Source organism: Musca autumnalis, unplaced genomic scaffold, assembly GCF_047663935.1.
Source record: "Musca autumnalis isolate F117 unplaced genomic scaffold, ASM4766393v1 scaffold_5, whole genome shotgun sequence".
Classification (NCBI taxonomy): Eukaryota; Metazoa; Arthropoda; class Insecta; order Diptera; family Muscidae; genus Musca; species Musca autumnalis.
Genome location: NW_027412088.1, coordinates 67,623,026 through 67,648,408, shown reverse-complemented (window position 1 = coordinate 67,648,408; position 25,383 = coordinate 67,623,026). Strand labels below are relative to the sequence as shown.

The following is a 25,383-nucleotide window of genomic DNA, read 5'->3' as shown; positions in this document are numbered from 1 at the left end:
GGAATTTAAATTGGTTTTCGAGCAATACGTCAGAACATTTGCTCTGTTCCAGAACCTGTAAGAAGCTACTAATTTTTACTACGATAACATTTTTTCCTTTATGTTATCGGAAAAAATAGTATAAATTAGTAGATACTTGCAGTTCTGAAACAGACCAAATATCTTACAAAATATGTCATGTTGATGATTTTATTATATGACCAACAAGATTATTTCAAATTCCTTAACTAACTAATGAAATACGATACAGATATATAAATCTCCCCAGGGATTTTTTTGCAAAATTTCCAAAAAAAAAATTAAATAATTCCATAAAAATAGTTCAACCATGTGTATATAAACAAGTCCAAACTGTCTTATAAAACAGCCACAATGCGACTATTTATCTCTTCAGATGATACAATGGCATTTTAATTTTGTTCTTGTTCTTTGAAATGATATTTAGAAAAAAAAAAACAAAAGGAAAACCTATACAAATTTTTCTTTGAAAATTGGCCCCAAGCCAAACGTAAGGCAATTTTCAAAAAAAAAAAAAAAACAGAGAAAATCATTTGGCAAAACAGAAGATCATCGTTCCAAATAGCTTCATTGATGCGTCAATGATTTGGGTGTGGCCACTAAATGAAAAAAACCAACGGCCAAATAAAAAACCAATACAATGTTTAGTTTGTTTTTGAAAAATGCACTACAGACTAAAAAAGCCAATCTGAACTAAATAATAAGAGGAGGTAAACAATTAACCAAGCTGCTAATTAAAAGAAAAAACATTGCATTTATACTGTAAGAAACTAAAAAAAATTTCGAAAAGTAAAAACTATAATTTATGACATAATGGAAACACAATGAAGAATGGTTATATTTACCACAAAAAAATTTGAAAAAAAAAGAAAACACTTTGTGCTCCACATTTAATTGGTGCTACATCAACATTTCCATTGGTGCATATTTTTTGCAGAATATAATAGAGACGATAACGCTCGCATCTTACCTCATTCTCATTTTTATTTTGTTTATCTTCTATGTGTGTATTGTCCTCCTTTTTAACTTCTTTAAGAAGTGTAAGCTTGTGAAGGACAAGAAAAAAATTTATTTCGTATTTACGATATATACAAGTTTTGTAGAATTTCGAAATAACTACATATCTCTAAAAAATTGGAAATTAGGAAAACAGAAAACAGAAACTAATGACATGTCTAAATTCAAAATTGAAAAATTTGTTGAAAACACAAGTATTTTTAGAAAAAAGGAAAAAGATGAATGAAAATTATTGAAATAAACATTTTATGTAGATGCAGAAGGAAGATGGTTGTGTTTCCTGTTCATTATTTCAAAATCGCATAAAAAATCAGAAACAAAATAGAAACAAATGACTGAAAGTCTGAATACACAAACATTGTTTTAACATGTCTCTCTCTCTTTTTAATTTTGAAAATAGAAACATATAAAAATATATTGAAAATACAAAATTATTCAGAATTTATGGAAAAAAAATGAATGAAATGTGTGTAGTTAAATATAGAAGATACATTTGAAGGAAAGTCTATTGCTTTTCCTGTTCATCTAATGTACATTTTATGTGTTTTCTGTTCAAATTTTCGTGAAAACAAGGAAACAAAAATTAAGAAAATTTTGTTTATGTTTCTGTTAATTACGAATGGTGTCGTGGAAACGGGTTAATTCGCGTACCTCGTTCGACAGGCGAACAACGTAATTGAAACGCTCGTGTGAACATGACATAAGAAACCAAAAAATAAATAAAATGAAGTAGAAATTTTAACTAAGTTTTGCCTTTTTTAAATTTGTTTGAATTTAAACCATCGGTAAGAAGGGCCTTAGCGGGGTACACACGATGAGTATTGACTGTCGATTTTTCGGAAATATCGATAACTGTCCAGCAACTCTAAAATATTTTGTGGTTGCCTGATGACTGACAAAAATGAACGGCCACACTGGCATGCAACCGATTATTTGAACAAAACTGGTCGTGTGTACCCCGCTTCAACAATTTAAAACTTTTCCACTATTTGTGGTCTATCCTAGAGATGATAATCGTTAACAGTATAACGGTATTAGCCGAAAATTGCATATATGTAACTTATTTGCATTGTGAAATTTAATTATGGGGAAAATCATTATCGGCTTTAGTTTTCCCTGCCAGCGATTGTTTATAGCATGGCACAATAATACAGGTACAACGGCAAAAACAGCTGATTATCACACTAATTGTCAAAATGCATTATTGTGTATAAAATTACATACAAAAGGTAAACAAACAATTCACAGTAATGTGTTATTGTGAACAAATTTTGACGTTTTGTGTGGTAAAAGGTCCGATTATTGTTATCGATGTAACACGTTCTTATTCCACCATGTCGTCATGCAAAACGGACAATAGTTGTGTTCGTTTAATCAACAAATTGTACAAGTTCAGTAACTTCTTGTAATCGGCTAAGGTATTTGTATTGTACTGTAGAGTAAACGATCAACAACCATTAACAATTTGTACAAATTTTGAGTAAACGAACTCACATTATAGGTGTGTCCGTTTACTCAATAATTTGTACAAATTTGTACAAGTCCAGTAAATTTTTGTAAACGACTAAGGTATTTTGCATTATACTGTATAACGTCCAGTAATAATTTGTACAAATTTTGAGTAAACGAACACACATAATGTGTACTGCACTTTAGTTAAAGATGAAAACCGAAAAGAGTAATAGACGAGTTTTGCTTTCGATAATTTTAGAAACGGAATGGGTGGCGGGTGTGCCGGAAGGAGTGGACCTTTAAGCACCAACTACGAATTTCATATAATATTTGAAGAAATATTTCGATATGCAATGTGAGGACCAACGCAGTATTCGGTTCGGGAGTAGTCGTGCGTCCATCCACTACACATGCTGCTCGTAGGAGTTTTTTTTTACAGTTTTCGGGTCGTTTTCTCAAGAAGTAGAAACTTGCCACTGAAAAAACTGTACCATCGTAATAGAAGCCTTAAGTGCAACCTCTTGCAAGAAAAATCAAAACAATTTGAGAGGAGGTCCTAACCAGCACTTTTCCGAAATTTGGTGTGGGATGTACCAAAAGGAGTTGACATATATGGACAATATTCCAACCTGATCTATGGTTTCGTAAAGATATTACGGTGTCCAGAAGTAGGGACCAAATCGGTTGCTGGCTTCGAGAGTTATCGTGCTCACAATTTTAGCTAAAAGTTTGGAACTTTTGAGGGAGAGGCACCCAAAGGAGTGGACCTATAAGACCCACCTTAGAAGTTGATTTTGGGTAAAATATTACAATTGCCAAATTTTAGATCTAGTTACCGCGCGCTCCAACCACAACACCTGGTGCCATAGCGGTTTTTTTACAGCTTTTCCCAGGAAATATGGACTTGCCCCAGAAAAAACTTGCACCATCGTAATGGGGGCAGCGAATACAAGTTGTTAGAACAAAAATCTAAAGGATTCGAGAGGAGGTCTTAAACTGCCCTTTTCCGAAATATTACGATATGAATGGAGCAAATCGGTTAGTCCCATCGAGAGTTATCGTGCGCATAATTTTTGCGAAAAATTTGAACTTTTGGGAGGAACCGATGGAATGGGCCCATATGGCCCATCTTCGGACATAAACTAAGTTTGGAAAAAATATTACGAAAGCCAAATTTTGGACCAAATCGGTTAATCCGTTCGAGAGTTATCGTGCGGTCCAGCCAGACAGACGGACGAACATTGCGAAATCGACTCCAAATTGTCTGAAACATATTTCGTTCAAACATATGTACTTGGGGTCTAAAACCATTATTTCGGTGAGGCACATGTTGTCCATATGAAACTGTATATACCCTCGTTAGGATAAATGCTGAGGGTATAAAAATATAGTATAGTAATATTATTGTGTCGACATCGTATGAACCAAGAGCTGTATCGGCTATACAACGACTGATGTCGACTGATAGTTAAACGTATCGCGATACAACAACTGCGTTGGCTAGGCCATGTAATAAGAATAAGCAACGATGCAAACTCGTAGATTGTGTACACCATAGATGACCTTCAAAAGGTCTTATTTCCACAGAAGGTCTATGAAATGTATTCTTCCCATAGAAGAACTTTAGAAGATAATTTTTCCATAGAAGACTTTTAGCAGATCTTCTTTCCACAGAATTCCTTTTGTTCACAGATAAGTATAGAGGAGAAATATTTAGATAAAGAGGGATCTATTTTCACATCAAAATCAAATTTTAGTTCATTTGATTAAGACAAGCATGTGGTAAGAAAATGATCTTTAGAACGACCGTGCCAAATCCGAACTAGATGACCCTTTTCCTTTTAGACTTCTACCAAAAATAACGTAAACAAGAAAGTCAGCAGCTTATGGACCGAGGCCTTTAGATTACTGTCGTGCGATTCTCTAACTAATTTTTTGAGTTACCAACAATTGTCGGAAAAAATTAAAATTCTTTTATAATTACGGTAATTACCGATGTTTTTCGGTAAGTTAGCGACGAATAAAAATTAGTCGTAAAGTTCTACCGATAGCAAGAGTGAATTTTTTATACCCTCCACCATATGGAGGGTATAATTAAATTTGTCATTCCGTTTGTAACACATCGAAATATTCGTCGGAGACCCTATAAAGTATATATATTATTGATCAGCATAAAATTCTATGTCGATTTGACCATGTCCGTCTGTCCGTCCGTACGTCCGTCCGTCAGTCCGTCCGTCTGTCTGTCTGTTGAAATCAAGATACAGCTCGCAATTTTAAAGATAGAGAGTCAAAATTTGGTACAGAAGTTTTTATTACTTGCAGGATGGTTGGTATTGAAAATGGGATATATCGGTCCACGTTTTGATATAGCCCCCATAGAACGGTACCTCCCGATTTTCGATATTTTTAAGGTTTTAGCTTCATTATCCTACCAAAATGGCTGAAATTTGGTACGTAGTCTTCCTTAGGGGTATAAAACTTTCCCCCAGAATTTTGTCGGTATCGGTCCACACCTTCATATAGCCCCCATAGAACGGTACCTCCCGATTTTCGGTATTTTGAAGGTTTTAGCTTCATTATCCTACCAAAATGGCTGAAATTTGGTACGTAGTCTTCTTTAGGGGTATAAAACTTTTCTCCAGAATTTTGTCGGTATCGGTCCACACCTTCATATAGCCCCCATAGAACGGTACCTCCCGATTTTCGGTATTTTGAAGGTTTTCGCTTCATTATCACACCGAAATGGCTGAAATTTGGTACTCAGTCTACGTTGGTGGTATAAAACTTTCCCCCAGAACTTTGTCGGTATCGGTCCATGCCTTCATATAGCCCCATAGAACGGTACCTCCCCATTTTCGGTATTTTGAACGTTGTGGCCTTAATATTCCACCGAAATGCGTGAAATTTGGTATTTAGACTTCGTTGGGGCTACTCAAACTTCCCCTCTAAATTTGTCGGTATAGGTTCTCGCCTTCATATAGCCCCCATGGAAAGGTACCTCCTCGTATTTTGAAGGTTGTGTCTTCAATATTCCACCAAAATGGATGAAATTTAGTATTTAGTCTTCAATGTGATATAAAACTGTTCGCCAGAAATATGTCTGTACAGGTCCACGCTTTCATATTGCCCCATTTCTGACTAAAATTCGTCGGTATAGGTCCATGTTTCGAATAGTCCCCATAGAACGGTACCTCCCGATTTTCGTAATACTGAAGATTGCGACGTCAATATCCAACCGAAATGGCTGAAATTCGTTATTTCGTCTTCTAAGAGTTATAAAATATTCCAGAAGAGTATTATCAGTATGGGTCCACGCCTTCCTATATCCCCATAGAATCGTACTTCTTGATTTTCGGTATTTTTTAAGTTTTAGCCACATTCTCTTACCGAAATATAGGAAATTTGGTATTTAGTCTTCTTTGAGCCTAAAAACTTTCCGTAAGAAATTTGTCGGTATAGATCGACGTTTTGAAATGGCCCCCATAGAATGGTGCCTCACATTGTTTTACCGAAATTGCTGAAATGTAGAATTAAGTCTTCTTCATACACGAAAAGAAAAAATTATTCCATTTTACTTCAATACAACTTGTGGTGGAGGGTATAACAAGTTCGGCCCGGCCGAACTTAACGCCGTTTTTACTTGTTCATTCATAATTTTGCGTTTTAATTTGACCGATTTTTGTCGGTAACTCAAAAAATGTATTAGAGAATCGCACTACTGGGTTGCAGACTGATAAGCATGTTTGCTTGCCACATGTGAGATAACTACATAAGTGTGTGTATGACCTCTCCATAAGATTTGTGGCAGATGTGTTCGTACGCTAGTGCACTCTCTGTATTACATAGTAGTTTAAGCTAGGTTAATTCTAATAAAATTATTTTTACTTTCACTCATGTCTGGAGATTGTCCTCAAGGAAAGCGAAAGGGTAGACTTCTTGGTCCCATCAACTGAGCGATTGATGAGATTAATGAAACCCAGTACGAAAGTAAACTGGCTGCAACACCGAAGTAGGCAGCAGAAAATAACATTGTTAAGAAGAAAAATGTTCGATTGTTTATTAAGAAAATGGAGTTGCGGGAACCAGTGATACGAATGTGAATGGAAGTAATTAAATGTTTGTTTATGTGAGGAACGAGACCATGAGAAGGCCGTGTGGCTGAGGAAACCAAGTTGGCCAAGGAAGAATTACTAGTGGCTAACCAAGAGGCAAGCGAGGTGAAAGGCAGAAGTAATGACACTGTAATGTATTTAGTGACCGCCGCGTTGTTCAGCTGAAACGGAACGTGATGAATCGGCTGCAAAACTAGTGACCAATTATAATGCTGCGATAAAGGTAAAGTTATTGGAGGAAGAAGTACTCTTACAAAAAGAAAATATAAACATATATAGTTCAGGGAACATCCATACTGTAATCGAGACTTAATGTGAACGCTTAGTCGATGAAATTTACGAAAGCGATAAAGTGTAAAAGGTGTCGCATACAGGGTATGGAGGAAGAATCGCTCTCCACCATAGAAGAAACCAAATTTTACCAAATCGAAGATGGAATACTACTGGTCGAACAGTAGAATAATGAGTGTGCTTGCAATGGAAACACCGAGGGATAAAAACTTTTAGAAGGTCTTCTTCCAATACAAGAAATTTATATCATAAAGGATGATCTCGGAAGTCGCTGGATTAAAGGTGTCCATTGGCGTTCTGCAATCGTTAATCTATCAGTAGTTCCTTGGATAAGCTAGGTTTTCGCGCTCTATATATACCTTCTTCTATTGTTTTTTTTACAGAAATCCTTACATTAATGTTTATATTCAACACTCTCAAGTTCAGTCAAACTGTTGAAAGAAATGATTTTATTTGAACTAGTTTAGGGGTTCATAATAGTTGTGTATTTTACGTCATAATTTGTAATAATTGTTACGAAATTTTAGTAAATAGTGTCTTTTTACACAAAACTTCAGTAAAAGAGAGCGAAATGAGAGAAAAATTTCTACAGTTGTTTGCTGAGAACTTGCTTAAGGTTGATGTACTGGTATCAACCTAATACTTGCCAACTTTATCCTAGAGAAATTTTTCTAAACACGCAGAGAAGGGATATTGACGAGGCAAACATATTTTGAGACCAATATGGCGTATTATAAATATGTTGCTGGACCAACCATATATTTTGTGTCCCTTAAATTTTTATCGATTCTCGACCGTATCTAATAATTGTTCACACTTAAAGTAAACATATTCGAGGTAAATTCTACATTTCTTAAAGCAGCAAAGAAAAAAATTTTGTCCATAAATTCTACAAAAACAAAGAAATTTCTTTGGAAAAATAAGAAAAGATCCGAAAAAACGAAAATAACTAACAAAATCACGAAACGAAACAAATAAAGCGAAAAGAAATTCAAACCCAAAGAACGGAAAGTGAAATCAAACCCAACCGAAAAAGAGGAAAAAATCAACAAAAATATACTCAAATAAAAATATGTTAAACAAATAAACAAAACATTTTCAACACTTACCATATTTGTATTCAATTGAGCATGAACATGATCGAAGAAAATATTCCACCACATTTGAATTAAATCGTTGGCATGACTATAATCGGTTGGTACACTGGCAACCTTCGATTGGGAATTGTAATGCATCAACCAGGGTTTCATTTTACCGGCGAAATGCAAAATCTTAATTTTATCTCTGAATTGTTTAAAGGCAGGCAAATAACAGTACGAAGCATAGGCGGTAACATTGTAGAGGAACGGTAAACGTTTCGTAATATCAGTGGTAGCCCAATCGGCAAAGTACTGATTCAGTAGACCTTGATCGCCACCATCAAAACTGCCATTTTTCAGAGCAAATTCTACAATTTTATTATATGTTTCCTGGCTGGGTTTGTAGACAAAGACACCCGAATTGAAACAATCTGGCCAGCTTACATCGGGGGCGGCAGAGAATTCTTCACGTTCGAATAGTTCATCACAATTTTGTAAGATCTAAAGAAGAAGGAATAAGGGGAAAGTTATTTTTAATTTATAAGGAGTGATAGAGGTTGTTTGTCTTACCAAGGTGTCGGAATCCAAGAATACACACTTCTCGAATTGCACCAAACGCCAACAGTGTAATTTGGTAAATGTTATACCCAATTCGGGCCTTGACAACAGAGCCAAATTGGCCGCGTCTTGTGAATCCATAACATTGACTTCTTGTACAACATTGTACACGTCTTTAAGCTTCTCGCGCATTGACTCTGAAACACCAGGTGTCACCAATACGGCCAATTTATGGACTGTACCGGCCCTTCTTAAAGAATGGGCCAACACTAAGGCACCCAATGAATAGGTATCATTTGTGGTTAACGTTACCCAAGCAAATTCTGTAATGAAAAACAAAATTAAGGAAATTAAATATTTATTTATAAATTTATTTAAATTATTTATTATGTTGCTCATTTTAGGCATATTATAAGCTTTCATCATGCTTTATTGCATTATTTTTTTCCTTAGTTGTATCTGTTTTTCTGTTTTGGCAACTGATATCAGGAAATTTGGCATATTTACAATGTAATTTTGTTTAATTTTTCATAAACTTATTAACACAATTTATTAAGCATGTCAAGGTATTGTTGTTGGTTGGCTGGTTTATTAGTTGTTTATTAGCTTGGCTGAAAATCGTAATTATTGCATGAATATTTTGTTATTTTTTGTGAAAATAAATAATTTTAGTTTTGTGTTTATATAAACATTTATTTATTTAGCCTTGTACTTATTTTGATGATGCATGGTGTTATTTTAATTTTTCTTTCGTGGAATTCTTTTTATGTATCTAATTTTTTCAGTTAACGAAGGAATCGTTAGACTTTTAACACTTAAATATAAGTTAGCAACACTGTTGCTGTCGGTAACTTACCGACAATGTCGGTAAATGTAATATTCAATTTAACGACATTTGTCGGTAACTGGGTATGGACGTGTTGCCAATAAAAAGAATTTTGCGCCCAATCTGGGCATATTATTTCCAAAGTAGACATAAAAATTCTGGCTTGCAGTTTTTAATGGAAAAAAACGTGTAAATTGTGGAAACAAATATCGATGCCTTAAGGCTTAGGTACATAAGCTACCTCGCCTGCTTGCCTTCTGATAAAAGAATAAAAAAGAAAAGGGCAACCCAGTTAGAAATTTGCTCGGCCTTCTTTATTCTTTTATTTTTATTATGTCAGAAATGAAGCCGGAAAGCAAGGCAACCAGGCGAATCAGCTTATGTACCCAGGCCTTAAAGGCCTGCGTACATAAGCTGCTCTGCCTGATTGCCTTGCTTTGCTGCTTCAATAAAAAATAAAAGAACAAAGAAGGCCGACCCAATTTCCAACTGATGGCAACCCAGTTCGAAATTTCGTCTTTATTCTATTATTTTTATTACGTCAGAAATGAAGCAGGTAAGCAAGGCAATCAGGCAAAGCAGCTTATGTAGCGAGGCCTTTAAGGCCTGCGTACATAAGCTGCTCTGCCTGATTGCCTTGCTTACCTGCTTCATTTCTGACGTAATAAAAATAATAGAATAAAGACGAAATTTCGAACTGGGTTGCCATCAGTTGGAAATTGGGTCGGCCTTCTTTGTTCTTTTATTTTTTATTGAAGCAGCAAAGCAAGGCAATCAGGCAGAGCAGCTTATGTACGCAGGCCTTTACTTCCTCAACCTCCAGTCTTAACAAATAAAAATTTTCAGGGAGCCTATTCTGTAACTTTTTAACTACTTTGTTTAAACAATATCGATAGTTGTTAAAAGTTACAGAATAGGCCTACAGGAATAATAATTATTGTTATATCGGTGGTTGAGTAAAAGTTTCAAATCAATTATTTAGAAAATTGAGTACATGGAAGGCATATTTATAGAAGGTAGATGCATGAATTACAACAACTAACAAATTGTTGTTATTGAAAATGAAAATTCGAAGAAAATATTGAATATGGTCGTTCTTAAATTTTTCACAGAAAAAATCTAAATACATTTCGAAATGCCTCTAAAAATGGAACAAATTTGAACCAGCATTCGGAAGTGTCGCAGATCCTTTTTTTGCACGTTTAGGATGAAAAGAAGCATGTTATGGTAGAACATTTCAAATTTATTTTAAAACCCCGATTTGCACAAAAAAAAAATAAAAAACAGCTGATTGTCACTTCTACCCTCTATAAATATGCCTTGAGTACATCTATTTCCCCTCTATCTATTTTTGAATTTTTTGACAAATTTTTAAAGGAAAATTTTGTCAAAATTTCAAAAAAACATTTCTGGAACAGCCCGCCTATTCAGTAACTTTTTAACAACTTCACTCATTGTTTATTTTACAATTTCATTTGTTTGTTTTGTAGTTGTTATAAAACCAAAAGAAATTTTAACAGCTTTTCTATCGATAAAAGTTACAGAATAGACCTACAGAGCAAAGATTGGTGTTCTTTATTTTTTTTTTTTTTTTAATTTGTGTGTATATTTCGTTTAGTAACACATTTTTCACGACATCACTCAACACAAGCGATATTTTTATCTTCGCCTTTATTTTTATCACGTTGATGTCAAAAAGAGTTGCCATTTTTTAGAACAAGTTTTTGGGGCATAGCAATAGTCAATATTCCCCAGCATCATTTCAATAATTAAAAATAAACTACACACACTTCGATATAAAAAGATAATATTTCATTTCTTATTTTGTTTATCGCACACATCTGCCTGGGAATTTCGCTCCACATGAAATGTTAAAACATATATTTTATTATACAACACTTGTTTCCAGCAGTTTGGTTTAAACAATACGCGTGTTGTTAGATAAATAAATAAAAAAAACTACATATAAATACATAGAATTTAAGAAAAATTATACACACATTAAAAAAGGGAAACTTTGAGAAAAAACACAAATCAATTCGCTAGATCCGTATAAGATTTTAAAACTCTTCCCTTGCTTAAAGAGTCGCTTTAAAAAATTTCGAAGGGTATATTTTTCAAATATTCAAAGTAGGAGAAATTTATTTATAAAGTTAGTGCAGTTTCAATTTCAATTATGTAAAATTATGGAATGAGAAAAAAGTATATTTAAAAGCCGGATTTGTGATCGTTTATGGTAACGATCCCAAGCACTCGGCTCAGATTGTGAGAGAATCGCTGTGTGCAAAATTTTTAAAGTGATCTTGTGCAAACAATTCGAACTGAATATTTGGAGAAATAATGAACTCGAAAAACTGCATTTATTGCCTCAAATTTTAAAATATATGCAAAAATTCCACAATTTTTATACATTTCGCACCGTATCTCCAAAACCGTTAATTTTTTCTGAATATTTTCTTTTGGAAAAATATTCCCTGGAATGTAATACACAACTCTTCAGAACATGTCATCGTTGTAAAATGCCTCTATGCCGTTGTTTCAGAACATTTTTCAACGACGATTTAATAAAAATTTCAATAATGTAGTGAAATCCGATATACGAGAATAAACTGTTGATGTGAACTGTGTTTGAAATACGTGTTGTAAAAGATATGATGCAAAATACCGCTGAAACAACATGAAGTAAGCATTTTAGAGTTTCAGAATGTTCTAAAGAATTGTTGAGAACTTTATTTGGAAGATTTTTGCAAGGGTTACTTGGTTCAACTCCCAATAGTTTAGCCGATACTGATCAGAATTTCAGCAATTATGTAATATTTTCTATATTTTGATGCCCTAAATGGAGTTTTTCTTATGTAGTTTTTTCAAAAGATAAGTTCTACTAGTTTAGGGCTACAATATTGTTAAAGACAGCAAGGCAAAATTCCTATTCGTTTCTGAGATAAAGGCCTGATAAATGCAAAAAAGTGCAGATTTAGCCCGGTTTAGATGAGGCCATAAAATCCGAACTTGATCTGACAGGACAAAACCCTACTGGGTTTTTGTAGTCTAAATATCTACTTTCAAAAAATGCATACTATAAGTTGTTTGCATTTTCAGTGTTGCATAGTGTAAATGGTTACTTTACCCTCCGCATTTTTTTTAGGAACTTTTCAATTATAGAATTGCCAAAATTCGAAACAGTCGTAATAATTATTACAAATTATCGAGTACACGGACAGACATATTATTGGCACAATCCAAATAAAGAAGTTGTACGAGTATACTTTTGGCAATGACATATGGCCTGTTCCTTTACATTCAAAAATGGTAGCAGTGGCAGAAAATGGTAAAAGTGTTGAACTGCTCTCATACATATTGTACGCTATTTAAAGTAAGGGTACACTTTGCAGGTTAAAAATGGTACGAAATGGTAACCTCAGGCAAGTAAAGGAACAGAGCAATAAATATAACAATATATGACATTTTATACCCTAGACAGATGGAAACGTTAATTTGCATTAGGATGGACATTTAATTTTACCCTGACAGATGGCAGTTTCTGCATTTATGAATCAGCTGATTGTTGGTTACCATGTATTTTGTTCTTTGCACTGCACATTTTTTGTTGCACTGCTTTATCATTTCGCACTGCAATATCCATTCCTTGTTACTCAGTACAATTCAATAGAATGTTGCTAAAGTATTGCCATATTAAAATTAGTAAATGCAATTTAAATTCAGTTCGATTTTGTGCATTAAGAATGTGCAAGTTCTTGCAAAACTTCTCAGTTCTCTTTCACTGAACAAGTTTTTTTTTATCGAACAGCATTTTGTAAAGATTTGTAAAAATTTTGGGTTATCGAACAGACCTATAATGTTCGGGACCGATATGGATGCAACACATTATGTTAATTTTCAACAACCAACTGAGTACAAGGTTGCACTTTAGCACCATTATTAATCATTATAGTTCTGGGCGCGATGCTTGAAAATCTAGACTCGTCACCATTGGTCAGGACCTGTTGAACATCGTCAACGACGATCCATATTACCTCAAATCATGGGTATATCTATGACATTGAAACCAAAGCCCAATCATCCCAATGGGAACGTCGAGAAGAGCTAAGACCGAACAAAGCATGAATACTTGTCACAAGCTCGTATGGTCAATAAGGAATACTACCTTGAAGTTAATGTTTTGAATTTTATAGTTCATTAAAAGAGTGAAAGAAATATTGGCTGAGGACAGGAAAAAATACACATTCTGGTAATCAAATTCAGGGAACCTCGTAGTTGTAGGATAAGTCGAAATCATGTGGAATTAGAAAGAGGTTTGAAAGACTATCCGCCATTATTATAAATCTTCTTTAATTATAGTTTGGATTTTCCGAACAGATTTATAGCGTTCCGGTTAACTTAATGTAGAAGTTATCATTCTTGACACTCATTTTTAATATGAAAATTGTATTTTTAGTGACTCCAAATTGGTTGTTTTGCGTTTTTAAATCCATCCAATAGTAAAAGAAAACATCCACGAGTTTATCTCTGAACGACTCATTCGGAGTAGAATTAATTGCATGAAAACGTAAACGAAAATTTTGATAGCTTGAAGGATTTTGTCTTGTTGGGGTACTCTTTCCGTGACCTGTTAAATGGACCTTTGTATCTTCTGAGAGAATAAAGATTAATTTCATGCACCAAAGGTCTTTTCAAAGTTAAATTTCTTACATACAACCAAATGATCCGACCGGGCACCCACTTGGACAGCATTATTAGGGGTAATCTCAAATGTTTATGGATAAAATATATTTTTTGTGATAAGAGAGTAAAGGCCTGGGTGCATACGAAGCATGTAATTGTTATACCCTCCACCATAGGATGGGAGTATATTAAGTTTGTCACTACGTTTGTAACTACTCGAAATAATCATTGTAGACCCACAAAGTATATATATTCTTGATCAGCGTGCAATTCTACGTCGGTATAGCCATTTCCGTCCGTCTGTCCGTCTGTGGAAATCACTCTAGCGTCCGAACGGATTGACGTAGGTTGATGAAATTTTGGGAAAATAAGTTATATTTACGTAGGACTTTTGGTATTGAAAGCGGGCTATGTAGGTCCACGCTTTCATATTGCCCCCATACAAAATGACGCGTCGTCGTTTTAAGGAATTTTTAAGATATTTGGCCCATTTTACCACCGAATTGGTTGTAATTTAGTACTTTGTGCCTCCAGAGGCCAAAAATATGCCTACCAAAGTTGGGTTATATACGTCCACTTTTTGGTATAGCCCCCATATAAGGCCCCATATAAAGTGCGCGTCATTTTAATATATTTTGAATGTATTAGACCCACTTGACCACAGAATTGGTTGTAATTTGGAAAGCATTCCTACCAAAGTTGGGTTATATAAGTCCACGTTTTGGTATAGCCCCCACATAAGATCCCTTATAAAGTACGCGTCATTTTAATATATTTTGAATGTATTAGACCCATTTGACCAAGGAATCGGTTGTAACTTTGTATTTTGTGTTTCCAGAGGCTAAGAAACATTTCTACCATAAAATTTTTATATAGGTCCACGTGTTGATATAGCCCCCATAATACAATATCTCCCGATTTTCGATATTTTGAACGTTTTAGCCTCATTATCACACTGAGATGGCTGAAAGTTGGTATTTAGTCTTCTTTAGGCGTATAAAACTTTCCCCCAGATATTTGTAGGTATAGGTCTACGCCATCATATAGCCCCCATAGAACGGTACCTTCCGAATTTCGGTATTTTGAAGGTTGTGGCCACATCAATCCACCGAAATGGCTGAAATTTGTGGTGGAGGGTATAAAAAGTTCGGCCCGACCGAATTTAACGCTTTTCTTACATGTTTTTCAAGTCATTTCCGATAAAATAATAAAACACGGCCGTGCCAAATTAGAACTAGGCTGCCCTTTAGTCTTTTACCAGAAATAATTTAGGCAAAAAATGCCAGCCACTTATGAACCGAGACCTTAACTCGTATGCCATCGCCTGAAATATTCAGACTTATTGTAAAAGAAAATTCCCCGTGAAAGGCGAAAACACCCCGTTTTAACTTAAAGGAAAGGGTGAGAAAACTCACTGGGAATTTACCATTAGAATAATCACCAATAAATGGATCTTTTTGGAGAAATATTTTAAAATGTTTTTTCTAATTCTATCTCATTTGGTAAGATAAAGAATGATTTTAAATTAATGTTAAATTTAATGGGTTACAAAATATTGAACTCTTTAAAGTCAGCCCTTTTTATAGGTTAATAAAATTTCAAGTTATTCGTTAATTATGTTCACAACAACTATAAATATAGTATTGTATATCGCAGAAGTTTAAAATATCGATAAAAATACTACATAAAACCTTTGTTTGTATTGTCAAAAATGTCATGTGAAAAAAGCAGCATTACTTATTCTAGATTAATACATAATTAAAACCAAATAATTATTAATTTCTTGTAAATACAATGTCAAAAGTTTGTTTTTATTAAAGTGTACATTACCAATATTATTTACAATTGTATAAAAAAGTTGTAGTTTTAAGAAAAAAAATTCTCAATTTGTTGATTGGTAGTTGGTTGATTAGTTGAATATTAGAGGAGAGAGAGAGCACAACAATCAGTTTTCAGTGATGTTTCATTAGCGTTTTTTTCCAAAATCACAATACTAACGAACAACAAACACAAAAAGAATGGATTAGACTTAAAAAAATATTAAGATTTTCAAAATAATTATAAATTAAAAAGCAAACCAAAAATAGCCAAAAATATTAAAAATAATAATTTTAAATTTTTAAGCAGAGGACAATAAAGAAAATCGTTTAAAACTAAATTAAGAAAATAACTACCTGTGTGTCGAGGGGATGCGAAAAGGGAATTGTTTGGTGGTCGTTTGATGCATGAGAAGATACAGCAATTTAGTGAACCGGCATTTTGTGGCAACCCCGATGATATGTTTATCGACTTTTAGTACTCTAACTAAACATGTCTCTGCTCATGATAATGCAGTTTTTAGTTGATGGTTTCTGGCTTGGCTATGGGATTTTTTCCTCTATTTACTTCTGAAAGGGAATTTTAGCGGTCGGTAATAGTGTGTCTGTGCATGTGATAGGGCTGCCAATTATCAATATCTCTACAATGTTGCCCTTATTTCATGTAATTTATTAGACACTTTCAGAAAAATGAGTAGGTGTTTGTCGTTACTGCATGCCATGCGATTTGTCGATGATTTTGCATTTGTAATGAATTTTCTTATATATTTTATTATTTGGAGGGTTGGCGTTTTTTTATTTTATTATTTTATATTTTTCTTCTATATAACCTAGAATAAAAAATTATTCATTTACTAAAATATTGTGGGTGAGTGTTTAATTGTTTCGAACTTACCAGAATGCATAGATACAAAATATTTCACTCAAAAATAACCAAAAATAAATGATTGTCGTAAAAAGACCGCCGCACGGTGAAATCTTAACAATTTCACAATATAATTTTATTTTCGAAAATCATTTCTATTTTTTTTTTTTTTTTTTTTTTTTTTTTTTGTTTTGTTATTTTGTTTGTTCTTTTTTAATGATGCATATAATAAATGCCTTTCAACCAGTGGCATCTAAATCTTTCTAATACGCAAAACAACAGATGTCCACACAGTGATTTTTATGTGGGGGGAACAAATTTTCAGAAAACATAAAATAAAATCATTTCGAAAAAAGAAAACCAAACAAATACGTATTTAAGTGATATTAACACTTAATCACAGCGGGTGACACAACGTTTTTTGTCGGCAATTTTTCATTTGATTTTTGTTTTCTTTTGCCTTTTTTTATTGTCAAACTAAAAATACACAATTTCGAAATTGATTTGTTTTTCTGCTTGGTGGTGGTTCATTGAAAAGAAAGTGTTTTCACTTAGTGAATTGACATTTTCTTGAAAACGTGTACGAAAACTAAAAAGGAAATCAATGACATGTGTATTTATGCTGTAGAAAATTAGTAATACTTCGGTCTATTCCACAACTGCAATAATCCTCTAATTTTTACTAATTTTCCGATAACATAAAGGAAAAAATGTTATCATAGTAAAAATTAGTAGCTTCTTGCAGGTTATGGAACAGAGCATTTATTTAAAAAAAGTATTTTACAGTTGGAAGAAAGAAAAAAAAGGAGTCGAAGGAATATTTTCAAGAATTGTTGCAAATAGTAATATTAATGAGAAAATTGGCAATATGAAACACACTTGAGTCTCATAAAATGCAGGATTCTTGCTCTCAGAATTAGAATCAACGTTCATTAATCCTACGAGAATCTTTACATATAACAAAATTGACGATATAAAGAAGAAACAAAACAAAATACCATACAGTTTTGAAATATTGACTTAATGGTGGATATAATATGCTGGACTAGCATTCTTTCATGAAACTTAATGAAATTATTCATTTCTAAGCGATGAAGAAGAACTAGTGTTCCCGGTTTCATGACCTTTGTCATATTTCCTTTGGTGCAATATTCGTTTAAAACAACCTGACGCTTTTGTTTTCAATCTTCTTTTGCTTTCGTGTTAAATTTTTCCGTAAAATTACTTGCATGGAAACTAAGGCCATGTTTATATTATAGCCTTTTGCAGGGTTAACCTTCATAATGAGGATTTATTTGGCGTATACGCAAAGGGATTGACATTTGAAACCCAGTGGGTTTGTTAAATCCGGTTATATATAAACGTACTATAACAGCCTGTTAAATAACTAAAAAAGTATCAGTCGGTTTTTTGGACAGAGATTTACCCTCAGCTTGTGTGAGTTGAAACTTTCATCTACGGACAGATCGAAAAGCGACCCCACAAGCAAGATCCTTTTCCCTAAAATTTATGGATTTATAGGGTTTTCGGAATTGTGTAGCCTTTTTTGGACGTATGGGACTTGCCGACATAATATGGATTTGAATTAATACTCAAATGTGTTGCGGAGGAGGTATCATTTTGAAAGTGGACCTTATTTTTGGGAATCATTTGTTTCACATAGTCGCCGTGTCGTTTAGAGCATTTGGACCACTACGTCAGGATGCATGGACTTGCGACCGAAAAACTAAATATCGCTGTAAGCAGGACCACAAGTAGTAACATCGGTATAAATATCCAAAAGATCTTTCAACAGATCCTAAACAGGACTTAAAATATTGAACTTTTGTAGGGGGAGGTACCTTAAAGACCGATATTGACCATCTTCAAAGTTAAACTAAATTTAGACAAGATATAACGAAGTCCAGGGCGATGAGAAGGGTGATACGTCGCATTAGATCTCTTAAGACCTGCGTACATAAGCTGCCTCGCCTGCTTACCTTGCTTGCTTCTGATAAAAGAATAAAAAAGAAAAGGGCAACCCAGTCCGCTATTGTCGTCTGTAGCAAAGACCCTTGAGGCCTCAGACTATCCAGTTGTCGATCATCAACATGGATTCCATAAGAAGCACAGCACTGTATGTGTGGACGCCAGTCGTACGTGGATTTTAGGAACAAGAAGTTCAAAACCCGTAGAGTGAAACAGGGAGTTCCCAAGGAGGGGTGATATCTCGTGAACTGTTTAAGCTCTATCTCTCCTGCATTCCGCCCCCTCCAGACGGCATCGATTTCATAACGTATACGGATGAATGTACGATCCTAGCGTCAGATAGTACCCTAATGACATCTGTGAGAGACTGAACTCCTATTTAACCGATCTTATCACCTCTTTCCAGGAATATCCGCCAACTAAATTTACGGTCACTCAGTTCACCACATGGATGCCGCAGTATAGACGAGAGTTGAATGTCGTGGTCAATGGTAGCAGAATTCCGACCACAAACTGCCCCAAAATTCTAAGAGACACATTCGACACTACGTTCACGTCGTCACATGCTGCAGCTACCTATGACAAACTGAAAAGTAGGAACATGGTCCTCAATTCCCTAGCCAGCGGGACTTGGGCGGGACATATAACGCGCATCCAATTTCGTCCCCGGGAACCTATGTAGACCATATGCGAACCAGATTGTCTCGTAGGGATATTAAAATGTGCAAATAATGGAAAAACTCGGTTAGTGCCTTCGAGAGTTATCGTGCGTCCATTTTAGCGACCAATATGGCTCTTGTTCTAAATTAAGTTTGGATCAAATATGGCGAAGTCGAAATTTTGGACCGAATCGGCTGATCCGCTCGAGAGTTACCGTGCCCTCCAGCCACTACACATGGTGCCATAGGGGGTTTTTACAGCTTTCGGGCCATTCACTCAGGAAGTATGAACTTGCCCCTGAAAATAGGTTTTCGAGAGGAAGTCTTAAACTGCACTTAAACTTTGTGTGGGAGGTACCCGAAGGAGTGGACCGATAGAGTCCGTATTGGAACCTCATCTACGTCTGGTAGAAATTTTATGATATGCAAAGTTGGGACCAAATCAATTGCTCACTTCGTTCACACCTTTTTACAGGAAAATTTTGAACTTTTATGGGGGAGGTACCCGAATGAGTGGACCGATACGGCACATCTTCGGACTTAAACTAAGTTTGGACAAAATATTACGAAGTGTAACATTTGGATCGAATAGGATGATCCGTTCGAGAGTTATAACCAGACAGCAGACGGACGGACATCGCTAAATTGACTCCAAATTGTCTGAAACGAATTTCGTCCAAACATACTTGGGTTCTAAAACCATTATTTCGATGAGACACATTTTTTAGCCTAAACATTATTTAAATGTTTACAATTTCACAAAAATGTCCTATATTTACAGTCTCATTCACACATATCTTTAAAAAAATATTTTTGCCTTCTTGGCAACCCTACAAACTTCAAAAACAACCCAAGTTCATGGTTAATTCATTACCACACAACTGTCTTACCACTCATTAAAACTCTCCCCACATTCAAGTGGAGAGATTAACAATGAATCGAGCCCCGTTTTATCGACGTCAGATTTCAAAAGAAAAAATGTGACACCCTGTATTATTTAAATACTCTCCACTCAAAAAACGGTAACCACTTGACGCATATTATCGAGAAAATTTTAGGCATTTATGTCATGGAAATTTATGTACGTACGACCAGTCAGCTAATTTGTTTCTTATTTTTAAAACAACCAACAACAACAACAACAATGCGGCTACAATGATTCTGTTTAAAATCCATTGTGTTTGAAAATTGTTTTGCCAAAATAAACATTATCAATTATAAAATTGTTCACAGAGAATAGAACGCCTCCATATTCCTGCGGCTGAACAAATGTATTATGTCAAAATAGTATTGCCTATACGTATGTACGTTATTTGCTGTATGACAGATATTTGTGCTGAGATTTATGAAAAACAGATTTTGGCAATGACACCAAAATTTAATGACAGCAACATTTGTGGAACGCATTTTTAAAGTAATTTATAAATTCTAAAATTGTGTAGAAATTGGATTTGCATCCAAGGACATTTTGGGGATTTAGATGATAACAAAGAAAGGTTAATGAGCGAATTATGGGGGATTTATAGTGAAGGTCATTGGCAAAAAACATTTTATGATTAATAGGGAAGAAAAGTCGTTCCTCTTGCAGAGGAATTTCCTTTCCAATCCGTATTCGTATATTGGGGATCATACTGCTACAGATTTTTGACACAAGATAAAATTATTATTATTTTATTATTTTTATTACTATTATTATTTTTTTACTATTATTATTATTATATTCTTTTTTTTCTTGTAATATATTTTTATATTTATTATTTCTAATTAGGTGTCCTTAATTACTCTTTCTTCCTCCCTTTATATTTCTGATTATTTGAGATTCAGTATTGATTCGCTTAAATACGTATTGATTGAGATAAGATCACCCCCAGAGAATCATTAGGATCTGTTAGATTGAACTAAATATTCAGTTTTAGTGCCCTTTCCCCTAACTTAAAACCTAACCAAAAAACAATTGTTCATTTTTACATATTCACTTACAAGAAACCTGTATTTCCTGTCAACAATCACAACGCATTCCCTGCAATCCAGTGAAATCATGCAACAGTGAGTTAAAAAAGGGAACGACACTTCAAAAATGCATTTCCAAAAAAAACCTTCTTATGCTCAGTTTTGTTTAGTTTTATTTATTTATTTTTTTTTTTTGTACTTTTCATCCGCATGCATATCACATTTTGCAAGAATGCACTTCAAGTTGGTTGACTTCACTCTGAATGGTGATACCAGCCATCCAGCTAGCCTGCTGCAGCAACAACATGTGGAAGAAACACATTCGATTCTATATTTAGAACCGGAAAATATTTCTTGGTAAGAGGCAGCATTGTCATCGTTAACGCCTCTTGACTTTCTGATGTTTCTTCTTCGCGCTGTGCTTTTAGTTTGCAGTGTGTGTTGCGGATGAAGAATTCGAAAACTTGAAAATTAAACAGATTGCGTAGGCCTTATAATGGCATGACATGGAGGAGCACAGCACAGCATCATCCATAAATATATATTTTTTCTCAGATGACTAATGGTGATTTTCAAAGGAATTTTAGTTTTATATCTTATGCACAATTTTATGTGTTTATACATACATTTATATATGGAAAATATGATACATATGTGGCCTATCAGGGTACACCTACATACATATGTATGTATGTTTGTGCGTGGATATGAAGATACATATTTAATTATTATTACACTTGTAAAGATTTTTATGAGGCCTAATAAAAATAATTAGCTGAGGGTGTTGAAACACAAGATTACAAAATGTTTAAATAATTTTTGAAACTGAAAGCTGAAATAGCTGTTCTACCCAAGGTAATGCCATAATACATTATCAACTAGTTATGAAGGTTTGAAGTTTCATCCATTTTGGAAGCCAATTTTAGAATGTTTGTATTTTCTCGCATCATAACCATCTCCATGATTCTAGTGGCAGAAATGCTCAGAAAGGACATGATTGAAATGAGTTATGCTAATAAATGAAATGAGCTACAGAATCGTAATACGTAGTTCTCCTTCGAACATTTTAAATTTAATGAAAAAGTAAAATTAAGGGGTCGACTATGCATTGCCACTAAACTTTAGTTGCGTTGTCAGTTGTCAGCACAACTGAGATGAAATGTTGTATTATTGATGTCAATCAGTGTTTTTTCAAACTAGTGAACTCTATTAAATCCAAAAGGCACAATTCGCAAAAATACTATTTTAATAAATAATAAGTCTGTCCTGTTACTTTCCCAGCAAGAATTGTCCAGCAAGAACTTTCTCAGAGAGTAAGGGGTTTTTATTCTCTTTTGCTAGAAAATTTTAAAAAGTAAACAGACACCTTCCCAGCAAAAACCAGCAAGCAAACAGCTGACTTGCCAAAACAGAACCATTTGTACGCCAACAAAGGAAGCACACACGTTGTATTTTATTAAAAATAAAAAAGAAAATGAAACAAAAAGTATTTTTCCACTTTACAAATTTGTTCTCAATAAAAAAATACAATTAGACTATGCTATTTCCACAATAAAATTGTTTTTAATGTTCACAAACATAAATCAACAAAAAAACTAAAAACAGCTGATTGATTGTTTTCAGAAAGAAGAAGAGCATGCATGTGCTTGCTAGAAGAAATTTGTCCAACAAGAATTTGCAAGCTCTCAGTGAAAGAACTGTCAAAATGTCTCCCTCGAATCGCTCTCTTTTGCTGGTTTTTTGTGTTAACAGACGACTTCCAGCAACAATTGGTACAAATTGTTACAAATTTTAGGGTAACCAGACACAGCTAATAATGATAAGTTCAGTGGAATTATTTTTGATGATTAATAGAATGTACAGGACATGACATTTATTAGAAGAAATTTGAGGGACAAGTCGAATCCATTGGAATTGCCATCTGCACTGTAAGTTGAAGCTCATGTTGGAAAGATCTGTATAATCTGTAAATTATTTTAGGTTTAAGGCGTACTTTCGATTGCCAAAGGATGCCGTAGTTTGTATTGTGGAAACACTTGGTTTTACCTGAATTTTTAAAACTTCAAAATTACTAAACAGAAAAGCAACAAGTGGGTTTGTTTTTACCACATTATCGAGATGTGGATATGATTAAATATGTATATGTTCCAATGCCAATCTGAAAAATTTCCTCCACGCAAATGTTCTAAAAACAAATTTAAAAATCATTGAACTCGATTGTTTTCAAAATTGTTTGGCATATTTTTTAGGCCGAAACCTATAATTTTGCGTCTTGCGTGTGCGTATAAAAAAACAATAACGAAATACATGAATTTCAATTTAAATTACTATTTTGTTTTGTTTTTTTTTTTTTAATCCTGGAGAAGACCCAGGAGGTGCAGATCCTACCACCACCTATTACCTTTTCGTCGATTATAAAGCAGCCTTCAAAGTTCCCAACGTTCAAAGGTATACCAAGCCATGTCATTCAGCTTTCTAAAATGACATTAAATGATCCGCGGTCCTCAGTTAAAATAGGGAAGAACCTCTCCAAACAGTTTTGTACCAAAGGAGGTTTCAGACAAGGAGACAACCTTTCGTGTGATCTCTTCAACATCCTGCTGGAAAAGGTTATACGGGAGGCAAACGTTAAAAGAAATGGCACAATGGCTGACTTCTTATCGGGTTCCCCAATACTGCAATTTAATAAAATTACTCTAGTATGGAACTCGATCTAGAAACCTCTACTTTCATGCGCGAAAACGAAGCAACTAACGTTTCGGAAGTCAGCCAAACTACACCAATAGCCACATTTTACTTGCTTATGCTGATGATATCATGGCACAATAATGCTTGGTTTACATTTACGAAATCCACTCGATTTCAACTGTCAAATCCATAGGTTAAATGTCAAATGAAATCCAGATGAGATTTCATTTGACGTTTGAGCTATGGAATTGACAGTTGAAATCGAGTGGATTTAGTATATGTAAACTTAGCATAAGAAGGTACAGCGTCAAAAACAGCTGATTTTCAGACTAGTTGTCAAAATGCATTATTGTGAATAAAATCTCATACAAAATGTAAACAAACAATTCACAGCACTGCATTATTGTGATCAAATTTGACGTTTGGTATGTTTTAATGTAACACCTTCTTATTCCACCATGGATGATATAGACATCATGGGACGATTAGTAAAAGAAGTAACTAATATCTTTATGAAGGTCGAAGGAGAATCTGCTAAAGTGGGTCTGGCGGCAAACGACGAAAAGACCACGTTGATGGTGTCGACGCGCAATGCGTCCTTGGAGCTCGTACCAACTGTGAAAAACAACAAACAACATCAGATGTGAAATAAAAAGAAGAATTGTATTGGCCAACTTCTATGGCTTAATGCTTGGTTTACATTTACGAAATCCACTCGTTTTCAACTGTCAAATCCATAGGTTAAACGTCAAATGAAATCCAGATGAGATTTCATTTGACGTTTGAGCTATGGAATTGACAGTTGAAATCGAGTGGATTTCGTAAATGTAAACCAAGCATCAGTAAGCAGTTTGAAAACAAATCCACGCATCGTCAAACAAAATTAACGCTTTACAAAACACTGATACCATCCGTGTTGATGTATGGTTCCGAAGCCTGGGTACTTGTGCAAGCAGACAAGTTAGTGCTTGGTGTGTTCTTCGAAAGATCTACGGACCAATCTGCGTTGAGGGTAGAGTTGTGTAGTTCGCGAACGAACTAGTTCAATTGAACGACTCACCTCAAAGAACGACTGAACTAGATCACTCGAAGTCGTTCTTTATAGTTCAGTAGTTCAGTAAAAGAACGAAAGAAATGTCAGCTGTTTCAACCGGCGTTTGCACCATACAATTTGTCTCTGATTTACTAACACATACATACATTTGTCATCTGTCCATCATTTTTTCACAGACAGTAGGGTTAACAAATTTTTGACATTTTTGTAAAACAAGTGAGATAATAATTGAAATGTGTTGAAAACAAAAGAACATGAAGAAAAACAAAATATGTGAACGGAACACAAAAACAAATAGACGATTTTCATTCATAATTTGACAACTGTTTTTGCAGTCGTCTAG

At 34.4% G+C, this 25,383-nt stretch overlaps 2 protein-coding genes across 9 annotated transcripts in view; both read right to left on the bottom strand.

Annotated features, from left to right (window-relative positions):
- The window catches only part of Gyg (glycogenin 1), a 47,753-nt gene that overhangs the window by 13,667 nt on the left and 8,703 nt on the right, over positions 1-25,383 (bottom strand). For 6 of the 8 annotated variants that reach the window (XM_073955873.1, XM_073955877.1, XM_073955874.1 and 3 more), the window contains exons 2-3: positions 8,543-8,853; positions 8,003-8,473 (exon numbers count right to left, since the gene is read on the bottom strand). In XM_073955873.1, coding sequence (XP_073811974.1) covers positions 8,003-8,473; positions 8,543-8,853 — 782 coding nt within the window. Of the gene's footprint in view, positions 1-988; positions 1,064-8,002; positions 8,474-8,542; positions 8,854-25,383 lie in introns of all 8 variants that reach the window. The other 2 variants (XM_073955876.1, XM_073955878.1) reach the window with 1 other exon arrangement.
- The window catches only part of LOC141386959 (uncharacterized), a 54,629-nt gene that overhangs the window by 20,546 nt on the left and 8,700 nt on the right, over positions 1-25,383 (bottom strand). The gene's annotated exons all lie outside the window — the stretch shown is intronic.